General features: G+C 42.7%; 1 protein-coding gene across 11 annotated transcripts in view; it reads right to left on the bottom strand.

The window, feature by feature from the left end:
- The window catches only part of Depdc5 (DEP domain containing 5, GATOR1 subcomplex subunit), a 126,056-nt gene extending 109,907 nt beyond the window's left edge, over positions 1 to 16,149 (bottom strand). For 10 of the 11 annotated variants that reach the window (XM_057771394.1, XM_057771402.1, XM_057771400.1 and 7 more), the window contains exons 1-7: positions 16,045 to 16,140; positions 15,212 to 15,328; positions 10,842 to 10,929; positions 8,998 to 9,044; positions 3,765 to 3,850; positions 1,824 to 1,907; positions 991 to 1,040 (exon numbers count right to left, since the gene is read on the bottom strand). In XM_057771394.1, coding sequence (XP_057627377.1) covers positions 991 to 1,040; positions 1,824 to 1,907; positions 3,765 to 3,850; positions 8,998 to 9,044; positions 10,842 to 10,929; positions 15,212 to 15,269 — 413 coding nt within the window. In that variant the 5' untranslated portion in view covers positions 15,270 to 15,328; positions 16,045 to 16,140. Of the gene's footprint in view, positions 1 to 990; positions 1,041 to 1,823; positions 1,908 to 3,764; positions 3,851 to 8,997; positions 9,045 to 10,841; positions 10,930 to 15,211; positions 15,329 to 16,044 lie in introns of all 11 variants that reach the window. The other variant, XM_057771395.1, reaches the window with a different exon arrangement.
- Between the last annotated feature and the right edge of the window lie 219 nt (positions 16,150 to 16,368).

Below are 16,368 nucleotides of genomic sequence, written 5' to 3'. Positions count from 1 at the left end.
AGGGGAAACACACAGACAAACTAAACTTAGACAACAATTTAAAAAATAGCCAACTAATTAAAATAAACTGGTATGTCCATACAGCAGAATGTCATGGAATCATTATAATATTGCTTACACTGAGCTGTAAATGCACAAAAACTATATATAACCAGCATAGACTACATGGTGAGTTCCAAGCTAATCTAGACTACTGTGACACTCTGTATCCAAAAAATTAAAAAAAATTAAAAATGGGAATGTAGATTTGTAGCAGAGTACTTTCCCAGCACGTGTGCAGCCATTCCCACCACAGAACAAGTAAAACAAGACAGTGAAAGAAATGGCAGCGGTAGGCAGGGGTGTTTCAGGGCTGGCACTGTTGGGAGGGGGTTGACTAGTATACATGAGGCCCTGGGTTCCAACTCTGAAAAAAACATGGGGGAGAGATTTGAAAAGTCTCCTTTACTAAGATACAGAAACCATTTTAAATACAGTGATAGTGAAGCAGTCCAGGTAGAAGAGCAACGCACGACAATACTGTGCTGGTTGTTCCATACCTGTAAACAAGTACCCTAATCTGTAAGACCGAAGGTGTGATAACATGTTAATATAAAAAAGTTCCGTTTCTAAATTATGTAATTCGCACCTCGTGTTACAGTAGGAATTCTGAAAGCAGCCAGGTGTGGGGCCAGCGCCTGTCTCCTAGCATTAGAGAAGTCAGAGCAGAAGGCTCAGGGGCTAAAAGCCAATGCTGACAACACTGAAACTGAGGCCGGCTTGGCTACATGAAACCAGGTCCCAAAATTACAAAAAGCGAATTTGCAAAACAATCCTAAAACTGCCATCGCGCACTCTGGTTCTTCTTCACTCATATCGTGCAGGCTAGCATGTGCAACACTTGTGCCCTTCACTGCAGAGACCCACGGGCCTCAAGTGTCTTATCCAGCTGACTTCCTGCACTAAAGTCCACTTTACCATCCAGTAAGCCAAGAATGCCACGATACTTACCTGATGCCAGCAAATTCCACTTTCTGAGTGATATAGGCACAGGTGCTCACCTAAGGGAAGGAGAAAACAAAAGGACTCAACACATCAGGCCACAGAAAGTCACACACAAGAGCTCCTCTTGGCTTTAAAATCTCCTCCAACAACAAAATGCTGGGCATGGTGGTGCACACCCTTATCCCAGCACTCGGAAGGTAGAGACAGGTGGATCTCAGTGAGTTTGAGGCCAGCTTAGTTCCAGTACGGACTCCAAAGCTACACAGAGAAACTGTCTTGAAAAAAAAAATACTAATGAGTTTTCAGTACAGGGTTACAATTCTGATGAAGTGGGCATTTTAAATGGAAGAGGTTCATTAAAAATAAGTAAGTGGGTCTGATGGTACATGTCTTTAATTCCAACACTCAGGAGGCAGAGGCAGAACTCTGTCAGTTCCAGGGTAGTATGGATTACACAGCATGTTCTAGGCCAGCCAAGTCCACATACTGAGACCCTTCTCAAAAGCGGGATGAGGAGTGGGGATGGGGTTGAAAGAGTGCTCTTACAAAGGAACCAGGTTTGGTTCCCAGCACTCACAGGGAAGCTCAGTATGTAACTCCCGTTCTAGAGGATCCACTATGTTCTTCTGACTGGTGAAAGTACTAGGCATGCACATAGCCATACAAACAAAAATAAAAAAAAAAAAAAATAGAAAAGGATATAGCCAAATATGTACAGTAACTACTTGTGGATGCTAGAATCAGAAGGTATTTGAATGGCTCTAAGTTTATATGATAAACAAGGACAATCCATGTCATAGAAAAGACAATATACTGGTTTTTAAAAGATCGTATCTTACCAAACTCTTCTTTAGTCGCCACATATCCCCACGGCCAATGTACTGATCTTTAAAAGTCAATTCCACTAGGTCAAGAGTCACATCCTAAAAGAGGATAATCACACTTTCGTATTCTTTTGTCACACTTTATAGTCAAAATATGAAATACACACTGTGAAAAAAAGTGCAAAAAAAGAAAACCTTTGGACAATCACTCAACAGCAGAACTCACAGAATTCTCCGCAGCAAAGGCACACTACCACGCCCTTAGCCATTATACAGCACATACTATGGCAGCAACCCATGAAAAGGAGCCCCCAAGGACCACTTGTGTCCCTCAGTCCTGCTGCTGCTGCTTGACAAAGGGTGTTACTGCTTTGCTGTGAGGCTGCCTCATATTGAGGAGCTCCAGCGGGCCTCTCTGCCTGAACTACAGATGCATGCAACCATGCCCTTTTGTTTTAGTCTTGAAAGATACCATTGGTCTGTCTGCTTTATTTCACTATAGAATGCACATCATACCCTGTGGATAATTATTTTGCCTATCAAGTATCAATTAATAAAGAAAAATGCAAACCTGGATGTGGTGCTGCACACCTTTAATCCCAGCACTGTGGAGGCAGAGGCAGGCAGATCTATCTCTGTGAGTGCATGGTGTAGGAGGGTCTTTTGTCTGTGTGTTACTTTTATTGGTTAAATAAAGAGACTGCCTTGGCCTTTTGATAGGACAGCAGATTAGATAGGCGGAGTAGACAGAACAGAATTCTGGGAGGAAGAAGGCTGTGTGGCAGACGCCATGGCTCTCCACTCTGAGATGGACGATGGTTAGACTCATGTCGGTAAGCCATGGTCAAGTGGCAATACACATTAATGGAGATGGGTTAAACAAATATGTAACAGTTAGCCAATAAGAGGTTAAAACTAATGGGCCAGACAGTAATTTAATTAATACAGTTTGGTGTGGTTATTTTGGGTATAAACTAACCGCGTGGCAAGGAAGCAGCCCGCCGCTCCTATTACTACAGAGTGGCACTCCAATGTCTACATTGTTAGTTCCAGGACAGCCAGGGTTACATAGTGAGACCCTGACTCAAACAAACAAACAAACAAACAAAAGAAAGAAACTCAAAGCCAGGTACAGTGATGTATCTTACACTCCCAGGAAGCTGAGGGAGGAGTGCTAGCAGGTCTAGGCATGCCTGGGCTATATATATCAAGTTCTATGTCAGCTGAGCTAAACAACAGACTCTGCCTAAAAAAAGAAAAGATGAAACATGAAGGGCTGAAAAGATGGCTCAGAGGTAAGAGCACTGACTGCTCTTCCAGAAGACCCAGGTTCAACTCCCAGTACCCATATGGTGACTCACAACTATCTAACTCCAGCTTCAGGGGAATCCAACATCCTTTTCTGGTCTCTCTGGACATCAGGCATACATGCAAACTCAAATAGATAATAAAGATAAATAAATGTTTTTAGAATAAAACAATTTAAAAAGAAAAAATGGACAGAATATATAAATTAGCAATTAAATTGAAAATTATAAATACATCCTTTTATATGAACCAAGACAAGCTTTTTTTTGGCGGGGGGGGGGTTAGTTTTTTGTTTTTTGGTTTTTTGGGTTTTTTTGGTTTTTCGAGAAAGGGTTTTTCTGTAGCTTTGGCACCTGTCCTGGAACTATCTCTTGTAGACCAGGCTGCCCTTGAACTCACAGAGATCCACCTGTCTCTGTCACCCAAGTGTTGGGATTAAAGGCAGGCACCACCACCGCCCAGCAAAACAAGCTTTAAAAAGTGAGGACTTAAATGCAGCCTACATAACAATAATGTTTAAATGACCTATATCTGACCACTTAACAATATAGCACTACACTTAACAACCTCATTTCCATCGTCACCTAACCTTTGAGGATAGGTGTTAATCACTATAAAAAGATATTAAAGTCCAAAACAAAAACTTACTTTGGGGTCTACAACATTCACATAGACATCTTGGTAAGGTCTTAGCCGGAATACTTGAGTCACAGTCTGGTCCACACTGATAGTTTCTAAAACAGAAAAAAAAAATTGGTTCAGTTAACACATTTTGATGACTTGCTTTGGCCTCTGCCTTCCAGGACATTAAATTTTAAACAGCTCTCTACAGGTGAAACAAGCCCAAGCATTAACACTTGATTTAAAGTAATGAAAAGCACCCGGTGTCAGGGCCCTTTGTAATTCCAGCATTTGGAGGCTGAGGCAGGAGGACTGAAAAGCCTGACTGGGCTACTTCAGCAGTTCTTGCATCAAAAAAGAGCTGGAGCTGGAAAGATGGCTCAGTGGTTAAGAGAAGCCGTTGCTCTTGCAGTGGACCTGAGCTGGGTCCACTCCCAGCACCTACATGGTGGCTCACAACTATCTGTAACCCAGTTTCAGGGGATCCAGCAGCAATGAGCATGGTACATATATATGCATACAGGTAGAACATCCATACACAAAGTAAGATAAATCAATCAAAAAATTAGAAGAGAAAGGTGTAACTTGGTAGTTGTAAACATGCTCAGCACACGAGTCCCTGAGTTTACTAGTGGAGGGAAGAAGGAAGAAAATGAGAGAAAAAGGAGTGGAGAAATGAGAAGAAACAGGAGAGAAAGAGACGAACATTTAAGATCTTGTACGTGGGGGACTAGAGAGGTGGCTGTCAATAAACTGTTTGCTCCATGAGCCGGAGAACCTGGATCCTGATCTTAAGCACGCATGTAAGATCCGAGCATGGTGGCACACACCTGTACTTTAGCAATGGGTTCAGAAACAAGTGGATCCCTGGACTTGTGGCCAGTTAGCCTAGCCAAAACAGAGCACTTTGGGCTCATCAAAAGACTGTCTTGCCAACATGGTGGTGTATGGCTGCAATCCCAGCACTTAGGAGGCAAAGGCAGATGGATCTCTGTGAATTCAAGGCCAGTCTCTTCTACATAGTGAGTCCCATGTTAGCAAATGTCACACGGTGAGACCCTGTCTCAAAAAAAAAACCAAAAAGACCATTGCAAAAAAATTGAGATAGCGATAGAAAACACTTGACATCCACCTCTAGTCTTTACATATTCAGGCATGAGTAGTACATGTGTATGTACACACACGAGAAAAATTTTAGTACTTAGGACACTGATACATGAGAATTGTCCTGAACTGGAAACCAGCCTGGATTACACAGTGAGTTTAAGGTCAGGCAGGGCACAGGAAAATGAGAAGTAGTAAGTGCCTTTGATTCCAGCACTCTGGAAGTAGAGGGCGGAGGATCAGAAATTCAAAGTCATCCTTGCTACACAGCAAGTTCAGCCTGGACCACGAGACCTTTATCACCAAAAAAACAAAAACATTTAAAAATGAAAAGTATTTTTTTAAAAAAATCTGAGCCAGGTATGATGGTACATGTCTTTAATCCCAGCACTTGGGAGGCAGACAAGTAGACCTCAGCCTGGTCTACATAATGAAATCAAATAAAGTCATGGTGGTGGAAGGATCACCAACTGTCTTACTCAGCTACGGAGTCTATATGCAACAACACAAACCAGCCAGGCAGGATGAGTCCAATGGAGCAATAGTAAAAGTCTGTTATAGAGTCAATCTGACACAATACACTAGGAGGGAATTCATTTCTGCTACTGTAAACCTTGGCAAAAACCTGTGGTTGCAGTTTACTAAATGAATACAATGTGTCTTTCAAACTGGCTTCTTCCAAGTAATAACCCAGCCTAATACTGCTTAGCTTCTAAGATCTGAAGGGACTGAGAACATCTGCAGATGTTCAGCCATAGACTAAACCATCAGCCACAGATTCAGATTGCTTTCTAAATTACTATATTTTAATTTTATTTATTATTATTTTGATTTTGGAGACAGAGTCTCACTACGTGGTCCTAAACTGCCTTATAACCTTACTCTGCAGCACAGGTTGGTCTTAACTCACAAGGATCTACCTGCCTCCATTGGAATTAAAAGCATACAGTACTGAAACTGGCTGAATAATTATGTGTATGCCCATAGATTCATGTTGCTACTAGCTTTGACCAGAGAAGCTTCTTTCTGCATTGGCCAGCAATGACTGTAGAGATTCATAACTGGCCAAAGGACTGAGAATAAATGATTGCTGCATGCCCAGCACAGGCTCAGGGAAGATGCAACACAGAAGAAGGAGCCAGAGAAGAGGGAAGAACAGTGTGGGATGCCAACTTCTGGATATGACATGACAATTTCACTGTATAACTCACAGTAGCTATGATTACCTACACAAGATTGGGCCTGTCAACACCCTGTCATGAAAGGAGGAGAGGCTCATGAGGCCCCAGCCTTCTCTGCAGATTTAAACACAGTCAATGGTTGAAGAAGGAAGAAAACACATTTTTCCCAGTGGAGTAGCCATGGGTAAGGTGCCTATGCTCCTGTACATAAATCCTCCCCATGCTCATGTAAACAACCCTAATAAAACTCACTGAGTCACAAAGTCCTGAAAGCAGGGGAGCTACACTGGAAGAGGACAAGATTATCAGATGTGAGAGACAAGAGAGGGTACTAAGGAATATATAATAGAAATACGTGTGTGTGTGTATATATGCATGCACGCACACACACACATATAAAATGTCATATGAGCCATTATTTGACTGGCAAAGTGATTTGGTGGTAAAGTCACTTGCCACCAAGCCTGACAACCTAAGTTCAATCGTTGGGACCCACATGGTGAAATGAAAGAAGTGACTCCCTGAAGCTGTCCACACATTCATCCTGCCCAATGTGTGTGTTCACACGCATACTTCATTAGTAAATGTAGGAAGAAACTTTTTCTTTGAGACAGGGTCTCACTATGTCTTCATATAGACCATTACAGAAACCCAGAACTGGTCAAAATGCAGAGAACAAAAGGCTGGTTGGTGCCCAGTCACAAATGATACATCTACATCACAATGCCTGCACCTAAGGCTCTGGGATCATTGTGGAAGAGTGATCAGAAAGATTTTAAGAGCCAGGAGAACAGAAAGTTAGCTGTTAGATTGTGTGTCCTAGAAATGTCAGAAAGGCTCCCCATATGAAGCTTCATCAACATGGATGTAAACAAGGCCTGAACAATGATACACCAAAGAATATGCTAATATGGAAGGGGCGTGGAATGCTAAGAGCGAGAGAACTGGTCTTCCACAGGGAAGAGCCCTCCATTTGCTTATCCAATACCAGTGCTCATCCCTGAGATCATGTTCATACAGGTAACATTCTACGGACTGAGCAGGTTGAATTGAAGAATTTAGGAATGTGTATGTATGTATATAACAATGAAGACTCAGGAAGAAGAAAACTGCATGCTCTTTCTCAAGCGGAATCTAGCCAATAATATATGCATATAAGTAAACAAATGTACACGTGGCTACAGTAAACCAGGAAGAGAATAAGAAAGGTTGAATACCAGGGGTGAGGAAGGATTGGATGCAGGTGACGGACACAGTTACAAAAGAGGACAGTAAGTTACTTGTTTTTCTAAGTTTAATTTGGCCACAGACCTTTTTGTTTTGTTTTAGTGATGGCAAAGTGCATAAAATATATTTGGTACACTTGGGAGGCAGAGGCAGGTGGATCTCTGTGAGTTCGAGACCAGCCTGGTCTACAAGAGCTAGTTCCAGGACAGGCTCCAAGACCACAAAGAAACCCTGTCTCGAAAAAGCAAAAAAAAAAAGATATATATATATATATTTGGTAATAAACATGAAAAATTTAATGTGACATTTCCCAGCTTCCCTCCCAAATGCTTATTTTAACTGTAAAGTTCATTGAGTACAGATTTTGGATCTGGTTAATTCTGATGTGTGATCATTTTTATTCATTTGCAAGTGGTTTTTGTTTGTTTGGTTTAGTTTTATTGAGACAGGGTTTCTCTGTGTAACAGTCCTCATTGTCCTGGAAACCACTTTGTACACCATGATGATCTTGAACTAACAGAGATCCACCTGCCTCTCTGCCTCCGGAGTACTGGGATTAAAAGGCCTTTGACACCACATATGGCTTTTCTTTTCTTTTTTTTTTTTTTTTTTTGTTTTTCGAGACAGGGTTTCTCGGTGGCTTTGGAGCCTGTCCTGGAACTAGCTCTGTAGACCAGGCTGGTCTCGAACTCACAGAGATCCGCCTGCCTCTGCCTCCTGAGTGCTGGGATTAAAGGCGTGCGCCACCACCGCCCGGCCACATATGGCTTTTCTTTCTTTCTTTTTGAAACAGAGATTCAAGGCCAGCACCATCACATCTGTTTTATACAATTCCAGAGATGGATGGAAGCCAGGGCTCAGTGTATACTGGGCAGGCTGATGAACTGAGCTACATCGCTTGGCCCCTCCCCTTTCTTGAGGTCCCTAAAGTGCAGGCACAGTAAGCAAACTGTTCTAGGAGGAAACGTTTAGGGAAAAGAGCCTATTTATCACCCCATGCCTATGTACAAGTAGGTACACATATGATTAAAGTCAGATGCATCATACAAGAAGACAGGAGCAGTTACACAACCTAAGCCTAACACTCAAGACAGAAAGCTACCCAGACTCTTCCCTTGGACCCACAAAAGCAAGCCCTGGTTAGTAACCAGGTACTTGCAGTCCCATGCTTGCTCAGGCTTTTGCAACTGACTTATCTACTCTCTACCTTCACTTTCTCTTTGAATAAAATCCCTTGCTACTTTTTGATTTGCATGCAACTCTCTGATTCTTTGAAAAAAGGCAGGAAGAATCTAGAAACACATAGACCAGAGAACACTGGCAACACACTCATCCCAGAAAATACTTAAATATTTCTTAGAAAATTCACCATCAATTTTTTTAAGAGTTAAATATAAAACTTCCCATGTTCAAATTACCTTTTCCTCTGGCTCTAAATGTAGTTTCTTCAATGCCTGCAACATGCTAACAAATGAGATTCTTTGGAAATTTTCATCTGACTCGGTGTCTGGACGAGATTAAAGCTTAGTCAGCTATAAAGGTAAATGAAAACAGCAAACATACCAACTCTTGCTCCTGGGGTAGTGTCTGAATATACAGTCACTGACACCCCCAAAAGCTTGATTTGTCTTCTTTTTTGCTAGAGGAAACTCAATCTGCTAGGCACTTATTCCCTGAGATTTCCAAGAGAAGTTTCAAATATTTTGCAGGCAGTAACTATAAAAATCTCAGAGAGAGGTAATATTTACCTTTCTGTAAATCTTCCTTAAGAGACTTGACTTGCAAAAGCAGAGGACTGGAAAAGAAAGCAACAAAAATGAGCAAGACTACAGGAGGTAAGCTTGCCCTACCTGCAATCAAAATGCGAACTAATATGCAACTTGGCTGGGCGGTGATGGCCCACGCCTTATTTTATTTTATTTTTTTTAAAGATTTTATTTATTATGTATACAATACAGTGTGCTGCCTCCATGTATGCCTGCGTGCCAGAAGAGGGCGCCAGATCTCATTGTAGATGGTTGTGAGCCACCATGTGGTTGCTGGGAATAACTCAGGACCTCTGGAAGAACAGTCAGCATCCTTAACCTCTGAGCCATCTCTACAACCCTGGCCCAAGCCTTTAATCCCAGCACTTGGGAAGCAGAGGCAGGTGGATGTCTGTGAGTTCGAGGCCAGGCTGGTCTACAAGAGCTAGTTCCAAGACAGGCACCAAAACTATAGACAAACCTTGTCTCCAAAAAAACAAAAAACAGGGGGCTGGAGAGATGGCTCAGTGGTTAAGAGCATTGCCTGTTCTTCCAAAGGTCCTGAGTTCAATTCCCAGCAACCACATGGTGGCTCACAACCATCTGTAATGAGGTCTGATGCCCTCTTCTGGCCTGCAGACATACACACAAACAGAATATTGTATAAATAACAAATAAATAAATATTTTTAAAAAAATATTGTTAACTTGTGCCACAACCAGAGAAAACTTCCTTAGAAACAAAGATACTAGTACACTTGACCTGCAAGGAAATGAAGGAAAGCAACAAAAGACTTTCCAGAGTTGTTACAGCAACGCTATAAACAAAAATGGGCCACTTTAAAAAAACCCGTTGTTGGGACTGAAAATATGGCTCAGTGGTTAAGAGCACCAGTTGCTCTTCCAGAGGATTCAAGTTTGGTTTCCGGCTACCACTTCAAGTGGCTCCTAACTGTCTATAACTACAGACCTAGGGGCTCTTCATCTGAGGGCACTTGCACTCATATGCACAGACGTACAATTAATTCTTTTTAAAAATTGCTTTTCTTTTTTCTTTCTTACTTGTTTTTGTTTTTTTAGACAGTGTTTCTCTGTGTAGCTTTGGAGCATGTCCTGGAACTCACTCTGTAGACCAGGCTCATAGAGATCTGCCTACCTCTGCCTTCCAAGTGCTGGGATTAAAGGTGTGCACCCTCACCACCACTCAGCTAAAATTTTATTTTTTCAAGACAGTTTCTCTCTGTAGCAGTGGCTATCCTGGAACTCACTCTGTAGACCAGGCTAGCCATGAACTCAAAAGATCCACCTGGTTCTATCTCCCAGCTGCTGGAATTAAAGCGGGTACCACCACACTTAACCATAATTTAAAAAAAAAATCTTTAAAAATATATTTTTTAAATTTTCTATGTATATGAGTGTTTTACCCTGTACATAGGTCTGTGCACCACATGCATGCCTGGTGCCCTAAAAGGCCAGAAGGTATCAGATGCCCTGAGACTATAATTACAGATGGTTGTGGCATGCTACATGCTAGAAATCAAACTCTGGTCCTCTAGAAAAGCAGTCAGTGCTCTTAACCACTGAGCCACTTCTTCAGTCCTAGACATGAGCTTTTTTGTTTGTTTGTTTTCAAGGCAGGGTTTCTCTGTGTGACAGCCCTTCCTCTCTACGACTCTTTTTGAACTCCGCTTCTGAGTTCTGGAATTAAAAAGTGTACCCACCACACCAGGCACATGAGCATTTTTTGTTTTGTTCTGAGATAGGATCTCACAATGTAGCTCTTACCAAACTGAAATAGCATTTGAAAACAACGGGGTGCCTAGTTCCCTTAATCCTTGAATTGCTCACCTGTATTCATCATTGGGGTGAGCAATCTCCACAATGTCTCCAAGCTTGATGTGAGGAAACACTTTAGGGTTCACGACTAACTCATCATCTGAAAGACAATTCAGTGACTTTAAAAGCAAATGGGCTTAGTAGTTGTCCACAGGCTTAGCATGTATGAGGTGTGGGGGTGAATCTCTACCACATACCTCTAAAAAAATAAAAGCATCAGAGAAAAAATACAGAGCATTCCCATCATGTTGGTGTTACTACTAGATCTCACATTTGAACTCTGGCACTATTTTTACTTTTTTGACTGACATAGGTGTCTTAGGATAGCATCAAACTCATCCTACAAGGTAGTTTTGAACCCTTTCACCTTCCTGTCTTGGTGGTCCCAGACTGCTGGGACCACAAGGCAGGCTATACTACACTCAATGTTTATTTTTATTTTTGTTGTTATATTGAGGTTCCATTTGGATTTTTTAAAAATATTTATTTATTTATTATGTGTACAATATTTTGTCTGTGTGTATGCCATGTGGTTGCTGGGAATTGAACTCAGGACCTTTGGAAGAGCAGGCAGTGCTCTTAACCTCTGAGCCATCTCTCCAGCCCCCCCATTTGGATTTTTGTTTTCTGGGTTGTTGGACCTTTTGGGGGGGGGGGGATTTAAGTGTGTGTGTGTGTGTGTGTAGGCCAGAGGACAACTTGCAAATGTTGGTTCATTCCCTTCACCATTTGGGGCCCAGGGATTGAACTCAGGTCAGGTTTGGCAGCAAGTGCCCTTACCCACTGAGCCGTCTCACCAGCCCCCAATTTGTCCTGTTTGTTTTCCTATTTTATAAGGTCCTAACTTAACCTAGGGGCTCACACATAGGTAAGCAAGTATTCTGCCTTTTCTCTGAGAGTCCATTTTGAATCTAGTTCTAGAACAACTAAAGGATTTGCATAGGGCTGTGGATGTAACTCAAGAGATAAAGTGCTTATCTAGCATGCTTGAGAGCCTGGTTTCCATCCTCAGTTCAGAAGAAAAAAATAAGTGAAAAAGTTTTTTTGCAAAGGTATCTAGGACCACGACAGTAAATGGCTGAGCTGGACAGAGCTCAGAGGCCTGTCTCTAAGCACATGCTCCTTCTACTATCTTACTGGACAGAGCTCAGATGCCTGTCTCCAAGCACACGTTTCTTACTGTTTCTATGGAAAAAGCAGCCCATGGTTCGGAGAATTACACCTCTGGCATATATCACTTTACTCTCTAAAATACTTGTGAATCTGTCATACACATGATGGAAACAGCCTAGGTCCCACTTATATTTATGTAATATGCAAAGAATTCCCTTAAAAACACTGCCTTAAACCCTCACAAATAAATATTTTGGAGCTAACAAGAGCAAGGAAAAATCTGGGAGACAAACTGGCTTATCTAAAGGTAGATAGCCAGTAAAATCTCATTACGAGTAATGAGTTCCTTCTGTCTAAATTAGGCTCACCACCTCTTATATGTTATAAAACTCGAGCTATATAGTCTAGACTTCAAGTGTTAGTTCACACGGGGGTTCAAAACAACCTTTAAACTATAGGGGTTGGGGTAAGGGCATAGCTCAATAGAGTAAATGCTTAGCATGAGACCTCGGCTGCAATCCCAATCCTCAATACAAATAAATAAATAAACCCACCCGCCCCAAAATAAGGGTAGACTACAAGTGTACTTGATAAAATTCAGCCTAGTAAAGGACTGATTTATTTAGAATGTTCCATTGACAATTTTAGGTCCAATCTCTGTGAAGTCCCCATGACAAACTTCCATTGTCTAAGCTCCCTGAGCACATGGTTTGTTTGGCTTTTTTTTTTTGTTTTTTTTTTTTGTTTTTGTTTTTTTTTTTTTTTTTTGGTTTTTCGAGACAGGGTTTCTCTGTGGTTTTGGAGCCTGTCCTGGAACTAGCTCTTGTAGACCAGGCTGGTCTCGAACTCACAGAGATCCGCCTGCCTCTGCCTCCCAAGTGCTGGGATTAAAGGCGTGCGCCACCACCGCCCGGCTGGCTTTTTTGTTTTTGTTTGGCTTTTCGAGACAGGGTTTCTCTGTGGTTTTGGAGCCTGTCCTGGAACTAGCTCTTGTAAACTAGGCTGGCCTTGAACTCACAGAGATCCGCCTGCCTCTGCCTCTCAGTGCTGCGATTAAAGGTGTGTGCCACCACTGCCCGGCAAGTACACGTTTTTTATTTCTTTCATTTCTTTTCTCCTTCTTCTTCCTCTCCATCTTTACTTACTGCTTTTTCTTCTTCTTCTTCTTCTTCTTCTTCTTCTTCTTCTTCTTCTTCTTCTTCTTCTTCTTCTTCTTCTTCTTTTTTTTGTTTGTTTTGAGACAGAGTCTAGAGCTGTTTTCGGATATGGTGAGCTGGCCTAGAGCTCACCAGATAAACCAGGGTGGCCGCAAACTCACAGAGATCTGACTAGCTTTGCCTCCTGTGTGCTGGGATTTAAAGCACACACCACCACATCTAGATCCTTTCTATTTCCTCTGAAACAGTTTCATTCTGCAGCAGGTTGGCCTCAAACTTTAAGCAATCCTCCTGTCTCAACCTTAGAAAGTTCTGTGTCAAAGTCATAAGTCACTACAGCTAGCTAATCATTTCATAAAGAACTCCTTTGGGACAAGAGATTTTACCATATTCACAATACTGGTTAGAATTTTATTTGTATTCCTAGGTATATCACCAAGCTACATCTGTCTTGTATACACACACCCAAAACATATTATATACCATATACCATATACACTGTATTGTTATTTCCTCTGCTGAAGGAATCTCTGTTGTTTATTTAATAGCCATCTATTCTTCACAAATGTTTAGGCCAGTTTCAGAAATAGTGTGTGGCAACCCTATATGAGATTGATAAGACTAAATGTGAAGATTGCAATAATTTGACAACTAAAGGTTTTTAAACATGCAAGTACCGAATTAACTCCAAATTAACACGTAATGAACCAAGGTATGTGGCAGAGCTTCCACATGTCATCACTCAAGTTAGCCGGCCAGCTAGTCCAGCCTAACCGGCAAGCCCCGCACCCCACCAGGAAACTGTCTCAAAAAAGAAGGTAAAGAAAAATAAATAATAAAAATACAAGGTGCCAGGCATGATGGACATGCCTTTAATTCCAGTAGTTAGTAGGCAAAGGTATCTCTGTAAGAGGGGATAGGATCTCTGTAACTTCAAGGCCAGCCTGATGGGCATAGTAAACCAGTCGAGGATAAAGAACGAGACTGGAGAAAGAAAAAAAAAGGCTAGTGGCTCCTGAGAAACAATACTAAAGGTTGGCACCTATCTCTCATAAATGCACATACACATGTGCATAAATAAACAAATATTAAATGAAATTTAAAGTAAAAAAGACTCACTGAGGACTGGGGAGCTGCTCCTTGGTACAGTGCTTGCTAGCATGCACATCGTATGCGTGCTTTGCCCAGAATCACATAAAACCAGGTAGGAACACATGCCTGAGATCCCAGCACTTGGTTAATAGAGGAAGAAAGTTCAGAAATTCAAGATTATCTTCCGGTATATACTGATTTCAAAGCCAATATAGGCTATAAGACTCTATCAAAAACAAAGCTTTGTGTCAGCAATACTGATTTCTGACGTAAATAACATTAAAAAAAAATTAGAAAGAGCCAGGCAGGCGGTGGTGGTGCATGCCTTTAATTCCAACACTCAGAGGCAGAGGCAGGCGGATCTCTGAACTGGAGGCCAGCCTGGTCTAAGGACTGAGTTTTAGGACAGCCAGGATTGTTACACAGAATCACCCTGTCCCTGGGGCTGGAGAGATGAGAGGTTAAGAGCACTGGCTGCTCTCTGGCTCACAACCATCTGTAATAAGACCTGGTGCCTTCTTCTGGCATGCAGGTAGACATGCAAGCAGAACACTGTATACATATAAAAATAAATAAAAAATCTTAAAAAAAAAAAAAAGCCCTGTTCCAAAAGTATCTATGAGGCCTTGGGTTAATTTCTGGCATTGCACAGGAGAGAGGAGGAAAAAAAACAAGGGGAAACTTAAGTCAGCCGTGGTAGAGCATTTCCACCCAGAGACACAGACAGGAGGATAATGCGTTCAAGGCCAGCCTGGGCTACAAGGCAAGTTCCAGATGAGCCTGGGGCACCCAGTAAGACCAAGATTCAAAATAAAACCAAACAAAACCTGAATGTGAATGCTTTTCAGAGTTCTTGTGGACTCCGGTGCAACCAATTTTCCTGATGGCTGTTATGGCTTCACTCATTTACCTGCCCACCTCAATTTGTGATATTCGTAATTGTTAAGGCACTGTATTGTACTGGGCACATCGTAACTTCAGCCAATTTACACAATCCCCCAAAGACCAATCAATACTGACCACTGCCCCCAAAGCCCTTCTTGTGGATGACAAGTTTGTAGACCTTTGTAGTTCTCATTTTGTCTTGTGGTTTCTTCAGCTGTTCCAATCTTGGAGCAGGGAAGTCATCTTGCCTTCCTGCCATTGAAACACAAACAAAACAGCCAGATGTCAGGCTTCCTAAAATTGCTCTTTAATTTTAGGCCTTGAAGATACTGGTTATTGTTCAGCCGAGAGGCCTGCCAACCCTTAAACTAAATCAGTCCTCCAATTACCAAGGGAGAAAAACAAACAGAAGTGTGCTTTAGAAATTAAAGTGAATTGAGGCTGAGATCCAGTCAATCCTCTGAAAAAATACTCTCTCTGCCGCATACCTAGCAGACACTTGTAGTGACAGGGACATTGCCTAGTTTCTGTCTGCATTAGTAACACCAGAATAGTACAGGGATATTAGGTTAGTCCATCACATCTGTATTGAAACGTCAAAACAGGGGACTGGCCCAAGGTCACTCAAACTCTTAAGCACTCCCGTGATTCACGTTTCACTAACGCTGTCCTGGGGAAGAGAGCAGAAAGAAGGCTGGGGTTTCTTTGCCGAACCTCTCTATGTGTGGACGATTTCGTCGTTGTGGTAGCAGAAGCTCGGGGAGGGTAAGACTTATCCAAGGTCACACGGGGGCTGAGGGAAGAGTCGGGCCTCGAACCTGGCTCACAGCCCCCTCCTTCAAACCCCTCAAGTCTCAGCCCGGGGCGGGCGCTCGACTCGCCCCCAGTTCCACAGCCCCTCCCCTCCTCGGGCCCGGCCCGAGGCCAGATCCTCGCCAGAGATTCCGGACCTCCTCAGGATATCCCACCTGAGCCCCCACAGTTCGCGCAGCTTCCGCACCAGAGCTCTAGGCGCCCGCCAGCCAGCACCGCCGAGGAGCGCTCACCTGAGCCCGCGCCGCTCCGAAGGCTCCGCCCCGTGTCCCCGCCCCTTGCCGCTCCCCGCTCCGCCGGGCCTGGCCGCTCTAGCCCAGCCGCCGCCTCGTCTCGGTGTCCTCGGCACTTCCTCCTCCGGGGCTTGGGAAGGGGGCGTGGCCTAGAATCTGACCTCATTCTCTGAGTTACTGCTGGAGTTTCCCGCCTCAAGCTACAGTATTGTCTGCTTTGAAAGGAAATTTGAAAACAGAGCCAGG

Source organism: Chionomys nivalis, chromosome 6, assembly GCF_950005125.1.
Source record: "Chionomys nivalis chromosome 6, mChiNiv1.1, whole genome shotgun sequence".
In the NCBI taxonomy this organism is placed as follows: Eukaryota; Metazoa; Chordata; class Mammalia; order Rodentia; family Cricetidae; genus Chionomys; species Chionomys nivalis.
Note: the sequence above shows the minus strand (reverse complement) of the source record. Positions and strands in the feature narration are given on the sequence as shown.